The 21714-nt window shown below is 36.4% G+C and overlaps 1 protein-coding gene across 1 annotated transcript in view; it reads left to right on the top strand.

Moving 5' to 3' along the window:
• The first annotated feature begins 279 nt into the window (after positions 1-279).
• LOC121412886 (activating signal cointegrator 1 complex subunit 3-like) overlaps positions 280-21714 on the top strand; it is a 35964-nt gene continuing 14529 nt past the window's right edge. The window contains exons 1-23 of the mRNA XM_041605648.1: positions 280-300; positions 683-886; positions 1401-1541; positions 1950-2114; positions 3325-3582; positions 4306-4440; positions 5025-5216; positions 5641-5865; positions 6625-6726; positions 7916-8191; positions 8441-8614; positions 11979-12213; positions 12517-12800; positions 13487-13664; positions 13867-13976; positions 14619-14759; positions 15819-15904; positions 16661-16818; positions 17321-17454; positions 17795-17915; positions 18598-18743; positions 19486-19623; positions 20802-20922. Coding sequence (XP_041461582.1) covers positions 280-300; positions 683-886; positions 1401-1541; positions 1950-2114; positions 3325-3582; positions 4306-4440; positions 5025-5216; positions 5641-5865; positions 6625-6726; positions 7916-8191; positions 8441-8614; positions 11979-12213; positions 12517-12800; positions 13487-13664; positions 13867-13976; positions 14619-14759; positions 15819-15904; positions 16661-16818; positions 17321-17454; positions 17795-17915; positions 18598-18743; positions 19486-19623; positions 20802-20922 — 3745 coding nt within the window. The remainder of the gene's footprint in view (positions 301-682; positions 887-1400; positions 1542-1949; positions 2115-3324; positions 3583-4305; positions 4441-5024; positions 5217-5640; positions 5866-6624; positions 6727-7915; positions 8192-8440; positions 8615-11978; positions 12214-12516; positions 12801-13486; positions 13665-13866; positions 13977-14618; positions 14760-15818; positions 15905-16660; positions 16819-17320; positions 17455-17794; positions 17916-18597; positions 18744-19485; positions 19624-20801; positions 20923-21714) is intronic.

Genomic DNA, 21714 nt, shown 5'->3' with positions numbered 1-21714 from the left:
ATCTCTAGGTGAAATTACCAAGAGGCAGCACACACGTAAATAAAACACAGTCCGAAGAAGTCACCATTCCTCCAAGTGACAATGCTCCTTTGTGTGATGATAAACCAGTGAAAATATCCAGCCTTGACCAGGTGAGTCTCATCGGGTTTACTAGTATGTAAAGAGTATGAACTCGTTGCCTTCAAAAAGGTTTATTTTGTATGTCCTTTTTGGTTCATATTAAATTATCCTCTAACGAAATTAAACTCAGGGGTTCGTTGCAGAAAGAGTTGTGTTTAAATGCAAGTCAAAAAATCAATTGTAAGTCCAAAATGCTCGCTGCTGATTGGCTGAAAATAAAGTTGCGTATGATTTTTAGAGTTGCATTTGATTGCAACTCTTTTTGCAACGGATCCCAGGTCGCCGAATTCAATAAAAAGATTTCGATTCCAGCAGAGCTACTACTAGAAAGTCATCCATTTTCAGATTTGTAAATTTGGTGGCAGATAAGAAAAGAGTTGTCTTCGGAATGGCTTTTCTTACTGTTGTACGCTGTAATGAATCAGTTTCTAAAGCCATCAAGAGTGTCATCAACAATTATAGTGGTCATTCATCCTAACGGAGCATGATCCTTAATGATACATTTCAAAGTAAATTAAATTCATTCTCCGCTGTTTTTTTATTATTATTATTTTGCTCCAAGGTTGGGCAACTAGCTTTCAAAGGAATGAAGACTCTGAATCGAATTCAATCGGTGGTCTTTGACACGGCATACAACAAGAGTGAGAACCTTCTCATATGTGCCCCTACGGGTGCTGGAAAAACGAACATTGCCATGTTGACTATCCTCCATGAAGCTCGGAAGCATCTGGATGCACGAGGTGCCGTCAAGCACAATGAATTTAAGGTGAGAGATCATTGATAATTCCTTATCATCCAGTGGAATGACAGCCAGAGTTTGTAGGCCAAACGATCTGTAAAACCTGGATAGACCTAGATCTTTCAATACCAAACAGCAGAAAATATTTGTTTTTTTAGCTTGTACTGGCAAATGTTTTTGAGCATCTGAAATTTTTTGTATGATTAGCGAAGTGCAAAATGTCAGCCCTTTCAATGATTTTAAACATAATCCATGAAATATTCGTGATGTATGATTTCTCCATGTGTCAGAGATCATTTTCACTCACTACCATGAAGCCCATTATTGAGACACAAACATGTAAAAATAATCACCTTGGTTTGCTAGCAGTGCACTGTCTTCACGTTCCGTGACATTTTATTCAAAAACACAATTTCAATTTTTAAGTTACAATTGTATCATGGTTGCTGATTGAGAGAAATACAAGCCAACCAACATCAAACTTTAGAACGGGAACGTACCCCTGAAAATATAATAAATTGTTGCAATTTTTCTCATAAAGGTCGTCTACGTAGCTCCCATGAAGGCCCTTGCCGCGGAAATGACGCTCACCTTTGGATCTCGCCTTAAACCCCTAGGTATCTCAGTACGGGAACTTACAGGGGATATGCAGCTCACCAAGAAGGAAATGATGGATACCCATGTAAGTGTGGCAAATAAATATTGTTAAATTGATTGGACAAGTGAAAATTCATCGTAATTTTTACTAACAGTCTGCGAAACGGGCGTCCTGAGCATTGACTTTATAAACCAATATTCGTGTCAAGTTCCTCAGTCATGTCTGTTAGTAGCCACTATAGATTACATATATTACTGAGGGATAAATGCAACTTTGGGCTTACTGGACCTTCTTTGGGTCAAAATGTACATTTGGTTTGTATTGTAATTATAGCATAGAAATTGTCATCTCTTCGTTCTTTGGGGAAATTGCCAGACAATAGCTATATATAGCCCTGCAACTATCCTGATCATTTCAGAGACTTCCAGCAGTTGAAGATAATGTAGATGGTACTTATAACTACCATATATGCCTGTATCTGATTGTCTTTAGATGTTGGTGACGACCCCCGAGAAGTGGGATGTGGTGACCAGAAAGAGCGTCGGGGATGTGGCCCTGACCCAGCTCGTTAAACTCCTCATCATCGATGAGGTCCACCTCCTCCATGAGGATCGCGGTGCCGTCATCGAAAGTCTCGTCGCAAGAACACTTCGGCAGGTAATGACTGGGCACCAAGGGCTTAAAGCATTTTTTGCAATACAGGGAAAGTATGTCGATGTTGTCACCATTAAATGAAACGGCGCAAACACTCAAGGCCTGGACAGTATTTAAGTAAAGAAATTGTTGGATGGTTTATCTGGCAAAATCTTTTTCATTCTAAAGTTACCGTACAATATTAAACACTACTGCCTCTAAGCCGATCACAACAAAGGGAAATAGTCAGATCTATAGATGACGAGTTAGAGGATGACACATGTTGGTGACACATTCCCAAGGCGTCCTCTAGGGCCAAGAGACAATTGCGATATTAGTAATCGGCATTCTTTTCGCAACCTGTCCGGACATTTTTTTTAAAGAGGTATGCCGGCTTCCCTTAATAATAATAATACTATCCTGACTATATAGCTGGATTTATAAAGCGCTTTTTGCCTGATGATACAAAGCGCTACTATTATTTCCCCGGCTTTAGCTCGAGCTCAGTGCATGCAAGGAATTACTCCTGCCGAGTACCCATTTACCTCACCTGGGTTGAGTGCAGCACAGTGTGGATATTTTTCTCGCTGAAGGAAAACATGCCATGGCTGGGATTCGAACCAACGACCCTCTGTTTCAAAGGCGAGAGTCAGAACAACTAGACCATGACGCACCCACAATTGTCATTGTGGGTGTCATTCACTTGTCATTTCTAATTACCTCCTGGCGTTTGAGAGCATGCAGGGGGATCCTGGAGAGAATTTCATCAATATTTGTCGGATCTGACAACTTTACTTCATTTTGATTAGCTTAGAAGCAAAGGTGTCTGACTGTTTGTCTGGTAACCGTCGGATAAAACATACGACAATTAAGTTTCTTCTTGGCACGCATTCCAAGATTTATTTAACAACACTTTGACAAACAAAAAACTAATCGAATGAAATATTACCTACATATGCATACGTCCACAATATCTATTTCCAATCAATGAACCTGCTAGAAGCCATATTTTGATAGTTAGATCTTCCGACTCTGTTTCAGTTGTAGTAGATTGATAAATTGTTCTAGGTGGTGGTAACATCTTTGTAATTTTAATGACTTTTTTTATTATTGATTTAATTAAGGTTGATGACCAGGATCCCAAGAGGTGAATACCATATCCCCGCCCCTAGTTAAACCATGATGATGGTTAATAAAACATTAAAAGATTCAATGTACTGATGTATGTTTCCAGGTGGAATCCTACCAGAGCAACATCCGGATAGTTGGGCTGTCTGCAACCTTACCCAACTACAAAGACGTTGCTAAGTTTCTCCACGTCAATCTCAAGAGCGGATTGTTCTACTTTGATGGCCGATTCAGACCAGTGCCCCTTCAACAGACGTACATAGGTGTGGCGAAACCTGCCCTCGGCGGGTTTACCGAACAACGCACAAGAATGGACGGCGTCTGCTATGAGAAAGTTCGTGACCTTGTTGATAAGGGTCATCAGGTAAAACTGAAATATGAATGTGGAATATCATTCAATATGATGAGAGTCTGATCATGTATTTGAAACAAATACCTCTCATCTTATAGATGTACACTATGCATTTTCATAACACGTTTACACTATTCATATTAGATCTTATCTACAAGCCATGAAAAATTATTAGCAAATAACCAACAGTGATCGCTGAAAAGTTAAGCTCTTGTTTTAAATGATTCTTCACATAGATATTCAAGTAAAATAACAAGGTAAGTAACCTGCACTGCATTTGTACACAACATTCCAAACACCTACCACTGCGACATATTCCTACTCTCTCACCCACACCCACCCTATACATCACGGCCCCGGATGTGGTATATATGTCATTAAGAACACCTTGTAATAATATCCCACCGCTGCCACCATATACTTAACTTGACATCCGGAGAATGTTTTATGAAGCAGTTGCAAGCTCCCATGTGATTGGCTGGAAGCAACTTTGTCAACAAATCCCCTGCGAGTTGCTCTATGAATAGGGGGTTACGGTTTACCAGGGCCTCTCTTTACGAATATCAGAACGGCATAACCCATAAGACAGAGACATCGCTGTTGAAATACCAGAGGAAATCTTTAACAAAATAACATGTTTTAGTCGTTTACGTCATGATTGTGTAACTTGCGAATAGCTTTATCATGTTTATGAAACAACCCTGATACATTTCTTCAACTCTTATTGGTCTACAGGTTATGGTGTTCGTGTTTGCTAGGAACGCTACGGTGAAATCCGCCAATGACCTGCTGGATAGAGCAAGACTCCACAATGACACCGAAATGTTCAAAGCTGAAGAGAACGAGGAGTTTAATGCTGCTCGCGAAGAGGTACATGTAATATATATACGGATTCGTGAAAATCACAAAGATATGACATAAATGAATTCGGTCTGAGTGTGACCAACTGTATCTTGACCCTAACCATCTCCAGTGGCGCCAAAACTAAGCAAACAAAGTTATTGTGCGTTTGTATATCAACAACAACCCCACCCCTATCCCTCTTCTGTTTTATCGTCTATGCCTTTATTTGGTTGTTATCGAGTTTGTGCTTTGGTAATCATGTTATCGAGTTTGTGCTTTGGTAATCATGGCCTCGAGTAGGATTGCTACTTTAAAAACCATTGCAGTATTGATTAGCATATACAGTGGTGCTAAAAAGTTAGTGAACCCAACCAGAAAATGCACTCCTTTTTGTCGAGTGTTGAATGGCGACCCCTGAGAAACAAGCTTTATTGAATCTAATATCACCTGACTTCACAATTAAATATTAAAAGATGGCAGAACTTGAATACTTTTAGATAATTGTGTTCGTTTTCCGGTGGGATTCACTAACTTTTTAGCACCACGGTATAGTAACATAAAGATATAAGCCCCTCATAATCGAAATAAGAATTGTTTGATTTTAATTTTAGGTGCAGAAATCCCGTAACAGGCAGTTGAATGATCTGTTCGATTCGGGGTTTTCCATCCACCATGCCGGCATGCTTAGGCAGGACAGGAACTTGGTTGAACGCTACTTTGCTGCAGGGCTTATCAAGGTTCTCTGCTGTACATCTACCCTTGCATGGGGAGTCAACCTTCCAGCCCATGCAGTCATTATCAAGGTATGCGCAGCGGCAGATCCGTGGCAAGTGAGGGTGTCAGTATTAAGAGCAGGAAGACCTTCATTTGTCTGTCTTCAGAGAAAACTAAATAGGCCAGGGGTCGATCCATGAACCTGTTCATTAGTTACGCATCATTATATTGACAAACGACTGGTAACCCTTTCTTGTAGTAAGTGAATTGCCAAATATTATCATCGGTGACGATTTAATTCCTAGTGGAAGGCCACCAGTCATATGTAATCAACATCTTCCATTAAATCCCTAATTTTGCCCATTCAGCTCTGATCCTTTGTCAGGAATGATATCCAATTTAGTTTCGTAAGATCGGTCGATGGGCCTATTGGTTTAAGGAGCAATGAATCCTCATCACATAGCAAAGTGATTCCTACTGTAAGTCTATTAAAATATGTTCAATCATTTCCAGGGCACACAATTCTACAACCCTGATAAGTCTAAGTTTCAGGATATCGGCATCCTTGATGTCCTGCAGATCTTTGGCAGGGCAGGGCGCCCTCAATACGATACGTTTGGAGAGGGGTACATCATCACTACTCGTGAAAAACTTGTCCACTATCTGAAGCTCATGATGGAACAAACACCGATAGAGAGTCAGTTCATCAAGCGTCTGGAGGACAATCTCAATGCAGAGGTATTTACAAATAAAATGTCCTTAAGGCGACGAAAGACTACCTAAATTGCTTGTTTTGGTAATCAGTAAGATTGTCAGGATTACCATTGCAAACTAACTTAAAACAATATTAACCAAACATCCAGCATTGATTAAGACTTTTGTCCAAATGATTGTATCTGTGTGGATTCAATCTAGAGTAGATGTTTAACTAGTCCGTCTAGGGTGGAACCATGATACTTTTGAAAGATGGGGAAACAAGTTAGCACGGGGAAAGTATAATTTATCGTTAGAATGAAGATAAGGATATTGAATGATTCCCCTTCGAGCCATTTATTTTGACAATATTCTCATTTCTAGTAGTTTTTGTTTTTCCTTGTATTCATTCTCCATTTTATTTCTATTATCAACAGAAGGCTCATGATTAAATATGATAGTATCTTGGAATATAATGCTGAAATATTGCATACAAATTTTGAGAAAGAAAAGGCACCTTGGTTTCAATCGTTAGTGGCACTATGAGGTGTACATAAAAGTTCAGCTCTTGTTTAATTAATAAAAGAAGGAGAGAGAAAAGGGAGAAGAAAACAAGAAGGGAAAAAAGATCGATTATGGTCAAGTGACTCTGTATCATAGTACGGTTACATTGTTCATCCTAAAAAAAACACATGGTAGATATGATGTCTATCTTTGACCCAATTCTCCTGCTTACATCTTGATTGACATGGTGTATCAAACCTTTAGTATTCACTTAGCATGAATTATATTCACATTCCATAGGTTGTTCTTGGCACTGTGAGTAACGTGAAGGAAGCAGTTCGATGGCTCAGTTACACATACATGCATGTGAGAAAGCAGGCAACTAATGATCTTTTCACAAGGGTAAGTGTTTATGATTTAACGTTTTTTACGATTAGTAACTATCGTTTTCCCCACATATATTATTATGAACCCATGATACACTGGTCAGTGATATCATACTGGATATAAATGCTAAAATGAAAAGTATAAGAATTAGCAGCAAACAATAGATGCTATAGTAGAAAAGAAGAGTACCCTATGTACAAATATTAGCAGTAACAATAGGATTATATCAGTATTCATTATGATAGCAATAATTGATTTCGTAAGTAAAATGGAAATAGAATAAGGCCTATTCATATTAGGTTTTAAAGTAGTCATGTAGTATTGGGCAACATTGTAGATAACTACTAGTACTAGTATATCGTCGGGATACTAATGGTAGTAGAAGTTGTAAGGTTAAAAACAGTATAGTAAAAGAAGTATTAGTAACAGTAGTAGTGGAAGTAACAGTAATAGTATTATTACAAGTACTAGTAGTAATAGTAGTAGTTGTGGTAGTAGTAGTTGTAGTAATAGTAGCGGCAGTAGTAGAAGTAGAAGTAGTAGCAGTAGTAAAATAAGTAGAAGTAGTAGTAGTAGAAGTAGTAGTAGTAGTAGTAGCAGTAATAGTAATAGTAGTAGTAGTAGTAGTAGTAGTACTAGTAGTATTAGTAGTAGCAGTAGTAGTAGTAGTAGTAGGAATAGTAGTAGGAATAGTAGTAGAAGAAGTAGTAGTATGAATAGTAGTGGTAGTAGTAGTTGCTGTAGAAATAGTGCAACAACATCATTATTAGAAGATGAAATAGAAGAAGGGAAAAAAAGAAGTAGTAGTAGTGGAAGTAGTAAAGGTAGTTAAGCAGGATAAATTTTAGTAAAATTATTTTTTTTTATTAATTTATGAAAATAAATATAACTTGAATATTAAAAAGTATTAGTATACATATGCTTGATTTTCGAGGAGAGTGCAAAATAAAAATAAAATTAAATCTATCTACAGTAGATGTTAAAATAGTAATTTAGTATTTGGCCCCGTTTTTAAGGAACCATGTTATATTAATAGGCCTACTAATAGAAAAAATTTAATGTGTATATTCCATAGCCTTCTCACTTTCCTGATTATTTTGTCAAACTATTCTTTCAGTTCATTGCCTTGTTAACACGGAATGGCCCATCAATCGTTTACATCGTTTAATTTTCCTTTTCTTTCCAATTTTTATTCTTTTTTAAGCTGCGTGACCCTGATATGACGAGGTACCGTGAACAGCTCATAAAGGACTCAGCACAGGCTTTGCACCGTGCCAAGATGGTAGTTTACGACAAAGACTGTGGGACTTTGGACTACACAGAGATCGGGCGAATCGCAAGCCATTTCTACATAAAGCAAGCCACTATCATGCTTTTCAATGCCTCTTTGGAGTTGTGCCGAACACGTGAAGAGATACTCAAGTTGGTGGCGAAGGCCGCGGAGTTCAAACAAGTAAAGGTATGTTGTGGAGTAAACTATTAAAGTGTAACTAAAGATAAATATATGTGTTTTTTTTTATTTGCCTCATCCCTAGCAAATGCAAATCATTTCTCGTTCATTTTGCAGACAAAGTCAACACTATTTTAAAAACTTCAAAAAATTGTCCGAACATGCTAACGAAACAAAAATGGGCACTGACCCCCCCCAAAAAAAAAAAAAATTGGGCATTTGTCATTCATCAAGTGGGAAACCATGAAACATATTGCTGTTTTCATTTCTTATAAGTAGGTTCGGAAAGAAGAAGAGAGTGAACTTGAACAACATAGGAAATATGACTGTGAGGTCCACGTGAGCTCGGTCAAGGATTCGCCTGGCAAGGTCAATGTTCTTTTGCAGACTTATATCAGTGGAGGAAACTTGAATTGCTCTTCTCTAGTGTCGGATACAAACTATGTCGCACAGGTACGGTTTTGTTTACGGCGATATTAATCGAGTCGAATCGATAGGAATGCATGATAAAATGTCAAAGGTCAGTTTCAATGATATGAAATTAACAGATTGTATTTCGCTATGAACGATGAAATGAATCTATAACTAAGCCTATTGCCGTAGTCACAAATTCAATTCAATTCAATTTTTCAATTCAATTCAATTTATTGTTAAACCATCAAATACAAGAACAATACAAACAAATTAACAACAATGAATGGAAATTACAATGATGGTAAGGTGACCCCGGCGAAGCAATGCTTATAAAAGGGGCCACCAGATAACATATATATCAATAAATATAAAAAAAACACAAACATAATAACACACTCAAAGGCGAAACTGACTCAAGATTGACAGAATCTATCTATGGTATGTCCAATGACGTACTATTGCTTGGTTTGGATTCAGTTTCATAGGTGACTTCATCATAAATTCATCATATATTTCATATAATCAGAGAAACCATCAAAAACTTGATCTTAACAATGTATGGTATCCTATATGGAATGGATATTTATCACTTGATTACTATAAATGCTTTACCATGTTTACATTGTAAGCCTAAGCATTGGACTAATCAATAAAACCATGTAAGATGACCTACCATTGATTAAGAAAATACAAGCAGCAGCAACAGAAGAAGTAGAAGTAGTATAGTAGTAGTAGTAGTAGTAGTAGTAGCAGTAGTAGTAGTAGTAACAGCAGCAGTAGTAATAGTAGTAGCATGCAGCGGTAGTAATAGTAGTAGAAGTAGAAGTAGTAGTAGAAGTAGTAGATGTAGTAGTAGAAGTAGTAGTAGTAGAAGTAGTATAGTAGTAGTAGCAGTAGTAGTAGTAGTAGCAGCAGTAGTAGAAGTAGTAGTAGTAGTAGTAGTAGAAGTGGTAGTAGTAGTAGTATATTGGTGGTGGTGGTTGTAGGAGTAGTAGTAGTAGTAGTAGTAATAGTAGTAGTAGTAGTAATAGTAGTAGTAGAAGTAGAAGTAGTAGTAGTAGTAGTAGTAGTAGTAGTAGTAGTAGTAGTAGTAGTAGAAGTAGTAGAAGTGGAAGTAGTAGTAGTTTTAGAAGTAGTAGTAGTATTAGTAGTAGTAGTAGTATATAGTAGTATAGTAGTGTGTGTTGCTAAACTTCGAGTCTCGAGTATCGAGTTTCGAGTCTCGAGTTTCGAGTATCGAGTTTCGAGTCTCAAGTTTCCAAAATTTGATTAGAATTGGTCATTAAATACCCTCGCTTTTAATTGCTTTTAATTTAACCGCTATTATCCACAGATTAGCGAAATCATGCACGTCAAACAGTTTTACTATGGTGCCGCTAAAATCTCCTAAGGACATAAAAGGAAAATGAAGTTGACACGTTGCAAGCTGTTATTCCATTGAGGCAAAATATGCTTTTTTTCAGTTAATCGAAGCTACCTATGCAGTAGAAAATGATTTAAATTTTCGATTGGACAATTATAAAAAGATATGCAGTTCAAGGCTAGAGAGTACAATTATGTAGCCTCCCGCAATTAATATAGAAATTATAGCTAAAACACAATGAATAAATCTAATTTAAAAAAGGCTCTATAATGACATAAACAAACATCGTTAAATACACATTTCCACCATTACTAGGAAAAGTCATTTTTGATGACTTTGTAAAAATAATTTCAAGACCTATCTTCTACTATTAACAAAATATTATAATTCGAATGAAAAAGGCGAGACTCGAATGTTTGAAAAAATTCGAGTTAAAAGCGCTGTCATTTAATACTAATAGTAGGAGCAATAAATTTGATTAATTTGTAAATAGAATGTCAAGGCCTATCTACTATTATTAACAAAATATTATAAGTCGGATGAGAAAGGCGAGACTCGAATTTTTCAAAAATTCGAGTTAAAAGCGCTGTCCTTTAATACTAATAGTACGAGCAATAAATTTGATTGATTTGTAAATAGAATGTCAAGGCCTGTCTACTACTATTATCAAAATATTATAATTCGGATGAGAAAGGCGAGACTCGAATTTTTACAAAAATTCGAGTTAAAAGCGCTGTCCTTTAATACTAATAGTAGGAGCAATAAATTTGATTGATTTGTAAATTCGGATGAGAAAGGCGAGATTCGAATTCTTGAAAAATTCTAGTCTCGCCTTTCTCATCCGAATTATAATATTTTGTTAATAGTAGTAGATAGGCCTTGACATTCTATTTACAAATCAATCAAATTTATTGCTCCTACTTTTAGTATTAAAGGGCAGCGCTTTTAACTCGAATTTTTGAAAAATTCGAGTCTCGCCTTTTTCATCCGAATCATAATATTTTGTTAATAGTTGTAGATAGGCCTTGACATTCTATTTAAAAATCAATCAAATTTATTGCTCCTACTTATGGTGGAAAAGTATCTTTAACGATATTTGTTTATGTCATTATAGAGCCTTTTTTTAAATTAGATTTTTTTCATAGTGTTTTAGCTATAATTTCTTTATTAATCGCGGGAGGCATACGTGTACTCTCTTGCCTTTAACTGCATATCTTTTTATAATCATCAAATCGAGAATTTGAATCATTTTCTACTGCATATAGGTAGCTTCGAATACCTGAAAAAAGATAAAGCATATTTTGCCTCAATGGAATTACAAGCTTGCAACGTGTCAACTCCATTTCCTTTTAAGTCCTTAGAAGATTTTAGCGGCACCAGAGTAAAACTGTTTGACGTGCATGATTTCGCTAATCTGTGGATAATAGCGGTTAAATTAAAAGCAATTAAAAGCGAGGGTCTTTAATGACCAATTCTAATTAAATTTTGGAAACTCGAAACTCGAGACTCGAAGTTTAGCAACACACTATAGTAGTAGTAGTAGTAGTAGTAGTAGTAGTAGTAGTAGTAGTAGTAGTAGTAGTAGTAGTAGTAGTAGTAGTAGTAGTAGTAGTAGTAGTAGTAGTAGTAGTAGAAGTAATAGTAGTAGTGGTAGTAGTAGTAGTAGTAGTAGTAGTAGTAGTAGTAGTAGTAGTAGAAGAAGTAGTAGTAGTAGTAGTAGTAGTAGTAGTAGTAGTAGTAGTAGTAGTAGTAGTAGTAGTAGTAGTAGTAGTAGAAGAAGAAGTAGTAGTAGGAGTAGTAGTAGTAGTAGTAGTAGTAGTAGTAGTAGTAGTAGTAGTAGAAGAAGTAGTAGTAGTAGTAGTAGTAGTAGTAGTAGTAGTAGTAGCAGCAGCAGCAGCAGCAGCAGTAGTAGTAGTAGTAGTAGTAGTAGTAGTAGTAGTATCAGGAGTATAGTAGAGAAGTATAGAAGAAAAGAAGTAGAAAACTGCTTGGAAGATTCATTTACTAGTATTCTACCTCAATTACAAATTTCTTCTTCAGAACTCAGCCAGGATCATGCGAGCTTTATTTGAGATAGCCCTTCACGAAGGGCGTCCTCAGTTAGCGTCCAACGTTCTCACCCTGACCAAATGCATTGATCAACAAATGTGGTCTTCCAAGAATCCTCTACGCCAGCTGCAATCGCGTGATTGTAATAGACTTCTCAATGTCGCAGGGGACACCTTCGATAATAGCCGACTTGCAACCTTGTCTCCCGATCAAATAGGTGTGCATTGTAAATTATGATAGTCTAGAATGAATGGCATTGATAGTAATCATTCCGATGTTATTTCACTTGAAGAATAGTTGATATTGTTTATTGATCGACCATTCTATCTATATTTGTTTTGATTCGGTTTATTTGACGTATAATAATCAATGCATGAATACTTAATATTTCTGTTTGTTATTACACGAGGCACATCTTAACAATATATTCGTCTTGTTTTTCTTCCAGTTCAAAGGTGGAACACTTACTTTTTTCTATGAGGTTGACCCTTACTACCCATCTGATGTTTTATTTCTTTGTTTCATGTAGGTGACATAGTTCATGAGTTCGAACATAAAGTCAGCAAAGCGGAACGCATTGCCATCGGAACACGAATCAAGCAGGCTGCCAAGGAGTTCCCCCGTCTTCTCCTAGACGCTACTGTCCAGCCTCTTTCGACAACTGTCCTCCAGATCCGTTTGAAGGTCACTCCCGATTTCGTGTGGAACGACAGGCTCCAAGGCTACGGGACGACCAACTGGTGGCTTTGGATTGAGAATTCATCCGCAGACATTATGTACCATCACGAGTTCTTCAGCATCACTAGTCAACAGGTTGGAAATAGGTCTGGGTGGTGCTTTGAAAAGATTGAAGCATAACTCCAAGCTATACCTTGTCACTAAAGGCGTGTCCCCTTGGCATCATCTGGGAAGCTTTCCTTAATTTTGATCGGCCGAGAGCAACGGTTACTAGAGTAACTGTTGGTTAAAACGGGACTTGTCGGATGAAACGTCCGATAAATCCTTTCATGAAACGCTCCCAAGATCAATGTGATTATGCGATAAATCACCTGCAACTAGGAATTAAAGATCTTAAAGGCCTTGCTCAATTCTTTGTGTAGCTCCCACTAGAGTAAAGCATGACATGGGTAACACTAGAGGGGGCAGGTATCTTGGACCCTTAGATATCCCTGATAGTAATTGGGTTACAATTTAAAGTATTTACAGAATACACTGCCAATCAAAGAGTTAATTATTCCTCCTATATTACAATCTCCGGGCATTTGTGCTTTTTAATTCCATTCAGCATGAATGTATGATGAGGCAATAAGGCAGTGACGTAACAGTTTGTTTCAACTTCAAGCACTGAAGAATATCAAGACTCCACATTATAATACGTAAAGTTTTAAGATCTATGAAACAAAAAAAATCACTTGGCATGCTCAGGATCGCTTTATTCCTCGATTCATTCCCTCACCTACTTAACCCCCTTCAACAAACTTTGTCCTTGTCTTTTACAGGTTCTCAACACAGAAGAGCAAGAAATTACAATGACCATACCTGTTTCTACGTCGGAAAGGCTTCCCGCCGAGATCAACGTAAAAGTGGTATCTGATTCATGGCTTGGTGCAGAAACCAACCTGCCTTTGTCCCTTACTACAGTTGTTCTTCCTAGAGAAAAACTTTCCGAATTCAATGGTAATTTAAGCTTCAGATTTTAAGAAAAATAACAATGATTCACGATGAATTTTCGTAGACTTCAGCAGATCTATGAAACTAAAAAAAAAAATGATGAAGGAAATACCAAACAGGAAATAAAGCAAAAAATGTTCATCCATAAAGCAAAAATAGAGTTTATCCCTAACCTATATATATATCTATCTCTCTCTCTTATGTTTAGTGTTTCGTCAACTAAAACCAGGAGAGGAGCCGAAGGTCCTGCCCAAGACAACCCTCCAGAATTTTCGGCATCAGATGTTTCCTTTTTACAATTTTTTTAACCGTTTCCAGGTAACAAAACATTAAGGAAACATAGTTATGGTGAATAGGGTAATACTATCCAGTAATTTGATATCTTCCTTAGATCTGTCAACAGAACAATGCTTTCCATTTTCAGAAGAATGTGGTAGACCCTACCGCAAAACCAGAAAATAGCCTTGAACTCGGACATGATGTCTCTTTTCGACCTGCAATCATCAGAGTAATAACGCATGGATGAACAGAACACTAAAATGAAACAACCGTCATTCAGAGTCCACCGTTTCTTCTAGTTCTGTTTTCCGATTTCCATTCGCCTAAACGAAAGGGTTTTTTTTAATCTAGGTATTTCAAGGTAAGGCAAATCAATGGAAGAACTGATATAGGATGATGATGCTGTCAACGGTATGATGTTGATTAGCAGTTGGGTGTATGTCTAAATCTTTTTATCACTGTGTTTGATAATTTAAGTTTAAATTGTGGATATCGCCAAAATACACCAAATAGGATTTGAAACTTGATTAAATTAGATATTTGATGATTATCAATACATTATTATAATTTTGAAACCATCTTGGGCGACATGCAACGGAGGTTTTCATCAAGCTTGCATCTTTGCAAAGAGATGTTTTACAATAACTGACATTCTTTCTCTATTTTCCATCGGTATTGGAGGACCTACAGAGAGTACTCTTTAGCCAGCTGTACACAAATGCAGGTAGCAATGTGTTGATTGGTGCCTCGGGTGGAGTGGGTAAAATTGTGGCCGTCGAACTAGCAATCTTAGGTGCCTTCAATGCCGAATCCGACACCAAGGTGAATTAATGAATAGTCAAGTACAACATGGGAAATTATCATTTTTGTCGCGACATTGATACTCTGATTAGATTTTTAAATTTATGAGGCATCATAAAATGCATGAGAATGCACTTACCTTGAGGGGTATAACATCCTTGTACAAGAAGTCGATTCATCATTATAATCATTATCTTCATCATCACCACCACCATCATCACCGTCATCATCACCATCATCACCGTCATCATCATCATATTCATCATCATCATGGTTTTCGTCCTCGCCTTCATCATAATCATAATTTTCATAATTCTTTCCACCAATATCCCTCTAACCACTATGGCTCCATTTCCATCAGTATCACACTCACAATCATCGTTGTCTTCATCATTATCTCTATCAGTACTATTATTGCTGTCATCATCTTCATCTTTGAGCATTATAGTAATACATTTTCATATCTTGGTTCTAGTGGAGGCTTAGCATGGGAGATGCCCTGTTAAAATCATTCAAGTGCGAATGGTGCAAAGAAATAATAAAATATTGTTATAAACACAATATGTTAAATTTAGATATGTTCCTGGCTGTTGCAAAATATTATATAATGCATTAACAATGTAGATATAAACAAAAGTTAAAGGTATTGTTTAACTTTGTGAGCAGCCGATTTAAAAAGATTCTTAAACCAAAATGAAACATGTGTACAAGTGCATGTATTAGAACTAATAAACCTTGAAAACAACCATTATTGATAATGAAAAAGCTAAAACTACAAGGCAAACCCCGATTTTGTAAATAGGCATCTTATAGACGCCTAAATAGTACACATTAGTGTATGGGATGAAATTAAGATGGTCTTTCCGGTCACTTTATATTTCAATTTTTCCGGTCACTTTATATTTTGAATTTTTGAAATAATAATTATTTTCGAATGCACTTTCTTCTGGGCTTAATTTTTGTAACATATCACAGACACAGGTGACAAGTGTGACCTTCTAGCTGAGATTTTTTAAAAGTCAAACCAATGTTAACCAATCACTTTAAGTTATGTAAAACAATATTCCAATCTATCTGTAGGCTGTGTACATAGCCCCTCTGAAACCTCTCCTACGGCGCCGCTTCAAAGACTGGCGAGCACGGTTTGGCGATATCCTAGGGAAGAAGTAAGTTTAGATTTTAGTATTGAGTCTTTATCTTTTGATGGTGTTTTCTGTATTTTTTTCCAGAATAGATATATGATTAAACATGTATTAAGAGAACAATCTATAAACACTTTTAAAACTCTATCCAAATCGAAATAATAATTGTAATAATAGAATAATAATAATTAAATTGAGGCAATGATGAGGGAAAGGGAAGGAATGAAGTAAGAGAAGTATAAGGAAGAAACGAAGAGAAAAACGAGGGTCTACGCGCACTGAGACCTTTGTAATGTGAAATGCGCTATACAAAACCATTCTAGTAGTAGTAGTAGTAGTAGTAGTAGTAGTAGTACTCAATGGCGGACCGTGAACCGGAGGAGACAAAGCATTGGAGGGGCTCAGCGTTTTTTACAAACAATTCAGTGCCCCTCCATTGCTTTGTCTCCTCCGCGTCACGGATCGCCACTGGTAGTACTTGTAGTAGTATCATTATTATTATCATTATTATTATTGTTCTTATTATTATTATTATTATCATTATTATCATTATTATTATGATTATTATCATCATCATCATTATTAGCAGTTTTATTATTATCATTATTATTATTATCATCATCATTATCATCATAAAGACCCTCCTTATGTCGAGAAAATATAGGTGAAGGAGCATGCAGAAGGTGGCGAGAATATAAAGAAATGAGATGATCGTTGTAGGTAATGGTTTGGTTTTTTACTTGAAAAACAGACTATAATCAAATCAATTATCTTTTGTAGGATCTACATGTTGAATGGTGATCTCATTTCTGACATCAACACGATCAGGAGAGCAGATATTATTTTGACAACCCCTGAGAAGTGGGATGCTGTCTGTCGGAGAGGACATAATATCGAATCCATCTCTCTCCTCATTCTGGATCAACTTCAGTTTCTTGGTTTGTGAAACTATCACCATTATATTCACCATTATTATTATTATTATTATCCTTGTCATCTTTATCATGCTCATCACTATCGCCATCATCATCCACGTTATCATCGTCATCATTCATGTAATCATCATCATCATCATCCTCGTCACTATCACCATCATCATCACTACCACCATCATCAACATCTTCGTCATCATCATCGATATCGATGTTTTTTTCATTGCTATTTGAAGAAATTGACAAAAATCTAAAATTGTAGTAGATTTTGCTATGACCGTTTGGTATGATTGTTACAAAAACTGACTTATTGTTAGAGGAATATTTAATCAGTTGTGTCGTATTTAAAAAAAAATTACCGTCTCAGAATTTCAGTGATCAAAAATTATATTCAGAACAATGATATACCTATTAATACTTAATCTAGTTTCACAGATTTAGATATGGTAGCGAATTTCATGTTGTGTTTAAATGCCTTGAGTGAAAATCAATATTTTATTTTATCCAGCATCTAACAGTGGCTCATCGCTAGAAGCCATGGTAAGTCGGATGAAGATGAGATCATCCAAACTCCGTATTGTGGCTCTTTCAACTCCGATGGCAAACTCCAATGATGTTGCAGAATGGCTTGATGTAAAACAGGTATAAAAAAATTATCAGACAGATCAACGAATTCGGGTGTTGTCATTTAGTTCCGATTCCCTTGAGAACATAGGTGTCCCTTTGCAATTATTAATATTAGCTATAGGCAGCTCTAGATTTGCAAGAGTAATATAGGTCTTATCCCTCAATGATCTTGCGACTACAGGCCTGCTATTTTCCCCTCAGTCTTATTTGAAATAGTAGGACTAAAATCTCAAAATCACTTAGAGGGAATAATATTTACTATTTCCCTCATGATTAGTTAATATTTGCATATTATACGCTTGTCTTTCAAACTCTATAACAATGATTGCTTTTACTAATCACCTTTTCATATCAGGGTTCCTCGTTTAACTTCAAACCGACGGAAAGACCTGTTCCTCTCCAGATAGTCATACTTGGATTCTCTGGCAAGTACTACCACAATCGAGCTGCTGCTATGAACAAGCCTATATATCTGGGTAATTAAAGATTAAAGCTTTTACATTCATTGTTCCGATTTTATTGGGTTAGATATAAATAGAAATGATCGTGCTTGAAATAAGCCTTAGAAAATACTTAAATTTATAAAGGTACAACAACTTAACATGATGATATGAAAATATCATCCCGGGGGTGTTATTTCTATTGAAAGGTGAGTATGTGTGTGAGTGGGTGTGAGTTTGAGTGCGTGATCCCGTGTGGGAGAAGGCGCCGTGACCCAGAGGTCTAAGGCGCCTGACTGCACGTGGAAAGTCCGGGGTTCGATCTCCGACCGCGGCGCCTATGCCTGTGACCAATGAATTTAATTGGCAATGCTCTTTTATCCTGCATTGAAATAAATGAAAATCCTTCACTCATTATTGGTAACTAGGTGTGCACTTGTTTGTTTTAAGTGGTTGTGTGCATTATTTTTTTTGTGTGGGGTGTATATATGTAAATGTGTGGGTGGGTGTGTGTGATAGTGGGCGTCTCTATTTTCTTGTGAATACCTCTTCATAATTGATTCTTAATAATATTGAAATTGGCTGTAAAACAGCTATTCATTCATAAAACTATTACATAGGAACAGAGAGGGAATAAGCCTACCTGTGCACATACACGACAACATGAAAATTCCTGTAATATACGAAGCACTTTGTTATGATTTATTTTCATGTATAGAAATCAAGGCAACCTCCAAAAAGAAGCCTGTCATTGTGTTTGTAGCTTCAAAGAAACAGACGTCAGCCACAGCCTTTGAACTTATCGCTTTCCTTCGATCTGAAAAGGATCCAAAAATGTGGCTCCATGATATGACACCAGAAGAGGTAGATCTCAACTTTCTTTATATGAGAATTATTGCCAAAATTTTAGTATATTTTGTCTTTATTGTTCAGAATGATAGTAGATCATTTATAAACAAGTTTACATTCTTTCCTCATGTAGACAGAATTCAGTGTATGGAACCCCGCCCCCTCTTCCTCCCCCCCCCCCCCTCACCTCCTTTTTTCTCTCTCTCGCTTCATATATGTTCATCAAAAATTATTCATCATGTGTGTTTATCTCAGTGTTTCCACAGCTCCAAAATAAATTTCCCGAAACTGAAACCTGAAATTCATAGATATTTCCTTGAATTTTCAAGTTTGATTTTAAAAAAAATCGGGCAGTAATACAGCGAGCCTAAATTTGGCGTAGGTGGCCAAAATCAAGGAATTTTTTTTTTTTTTTACTCCCTCTTTTTTCTCTCTCTCTCCCGCTTCATATATGTTCATCAAAAATTATTCATCATGTGTGTTTATTTGTCTTTTCCCATCACATTCAATGAACCATCACGTTTACCTTAACGTTATTTAAAGAATGAAACAACGCAAGAAGGCGCAACTACTCATACCTGAATGGCAGCGCCCTAAATTAGCAAAAACAACGTAAACATTCATTAAAGTAACAAATTCTATTATACGAATATATTTAAGAAACTTTATTTACAAACATCTTACCTGATTAGAATCAAGTGTCTTAATACTTTAGTATAGGCTATAGTAAATTTTGATTATTAATGTTATTCTTCAGATTGCTGATGTATGCAAGGATATCACAGATGACAATCTGAAACTCTCCCTAACCTTCGGGGTTGGCATCCACCATACCAGTCTCTCTATAGATGATAGAAGAACGGTAGAACAGCTTTACCGAGCAAAACACATACAGGTATCGTGAGCATGATGATGAGGAGGAGGATTACGATGATGATGATGATGGTGTTGATGATGATGATGGTGATGGTGATGATGATGATGGTGGTGGCGGTAGTGATGATTGTGATGTTGATGATGATGATGATGATAATGATGATGATGATGGTGGTAGTAGTGGTGGTGATGATGGCGATGGTGGTGATGATGATGATGATGGTGGTGATGGAGGTGGTGGTGGTGATGATGATGATTATGGTGATAATAGTTATGGAGATAAGAGGAGAAAATAATGATGATAATTATGATTATGATTTTAGGAAGATGATGGTGATGATGATTAGAGGAGTCGAAGAATGTTCATGATGATGATAATAATGTTGATGATGATGGTGGTGGTAGTGATGAATATGATGGCGATGATGATGGTGGTGGTGTTTGTGGTAGTAGTGATGATGGTGATGTTGATGGTGATAATTAGAGAAGGAGAGTGATAATGATGATAAAAATAATTATGATTATGATTATGATGAAGATGATGATAATGATGGTAATGATGACGATTATGACGATGGTGATATTGGTGGTGGCAGTGGTGATGGAAATTTTGGTACTTATAGTGATGGTGATTGTATGTTCTTATGATATAGAAAGCTAAGGGAAATAATTTCTATGAGAAAAACAATTAATGGAATATAAAATAAGAAAGTAATAACTCAAAATTTTCGGCTTGAACGTGAGTACCCTTATGGTAATTAGTGGGAATTTACTAAAATAATAAAATAATTGAAAAGGAACCTTTTTTATTAATATTGATAAATGATGAAATACTGGCAATAAACGTAATTCTTTGACAAAATTAGAACACATTGCATATTCATGATGTATGAAGAATGATACATGATTGATGGCTGCCCTAGCTCCAGAAAAACATGAAATAATTCACACATTACATTATGTTCTAAAACTTTTGTTCCTGATAAAACTCTTTCGATAAATCAATGTTTATCCACAGATATTTTAATAAAGTATTCCAGTGATATCGTTTCTCCATCTACGTCAGGGGAGCATTTCATTAAAAAAATAGTCTATGAATGTTGTTATAAGCTACTGAAATCCTTGCCCCTGATTGGCTCAGAACAAACTTGCCAGTGAACATCACTTAAAAAGAGGCTTCATGAAACACCCTCACAGGTACTTGTAGCAACCAAGAACCTGGCATGGGCGACAGATCTGCGTGCTCGTTTTGTTGTTGTCAAGGGAACGGAGCAATATGATGCCAAGACTGAGAGATACGCAAACATGGCTATTACAGGTAACAAATTATTTGTAATACTAGCGGGGGTACATGATGCTCCTAAAACCATACTCTTTGTCAATGTTGGCATGTCTTGTTAACAATTTCATTAATTTGTATTCTTGGTGATTTTCATGGCGTATACTGTAAATAAACTTTAAATCAGTTTATGTAGGATTTTGCATCACTGCATCCAAGCGGCGAAATCATTGTTCAGAGGGGGGGGTGTATTGTTTCACCCCCCCCCCTTTGAATGGTATGACGTAACGTATTTACGCCAATGTTTGGGATTCTATGCTATGATTCATGCTAGTAATGAGATTCTGAAGTTTAAAAACATATTCCAAATAATATAGACATTTTTGACGGCCATATGCAGAAGGGATGCTGCACAAATTTTAGGTTCCTGAATTTTATTGCAAATTTTTATGAAATTCCACTCAAACATTGCAAAAGTCATTTTCAGTTTTCGAAAATATTTGGTGGGATCAGCCCCGTCGATTTGCTTCTTCCCTTATATGTAATACTTCATGCACTACCCCCCCCCCCCTCGATCCAGAATAGCATTACAAGTATGGCAATAATTGATTATTTATTTTTACACAAAGGCAGTTTGGTATTGCATAGTCGTAGTAACAGTTTTTTCTTTGTCATATTCAAATGGCCAAATAGTCACATCTGATAATTGATGCAAACCATTCCTTATATTTTCCTCCCCTTAACATTAAAATCAGTATAAGATAATAACAATAATAAAAATGATAATATAACAATTGCTAATATTATTCATTATTATCATATATTATTGTT

Source organism: Lytechinus variegatus, chromosome 4 (genome assembly GCF_018143015.1).
Source record: "Lytechinus variegatus isolate NC3 chromosome 4, Lvar_3.0, whole genome shotgun sequence".
NCBI classification, from domain to species: domain Eukaryota; kingdom Metazoa; phylum Echinodermata; class Echinoidea; order Temnopleuroida; family Toxopneustidae; genus Lytechinus; species Lytechinus variegatus.
This window is presented reverse-complemented; position numbering and strand designations above follow the sequence as displayed.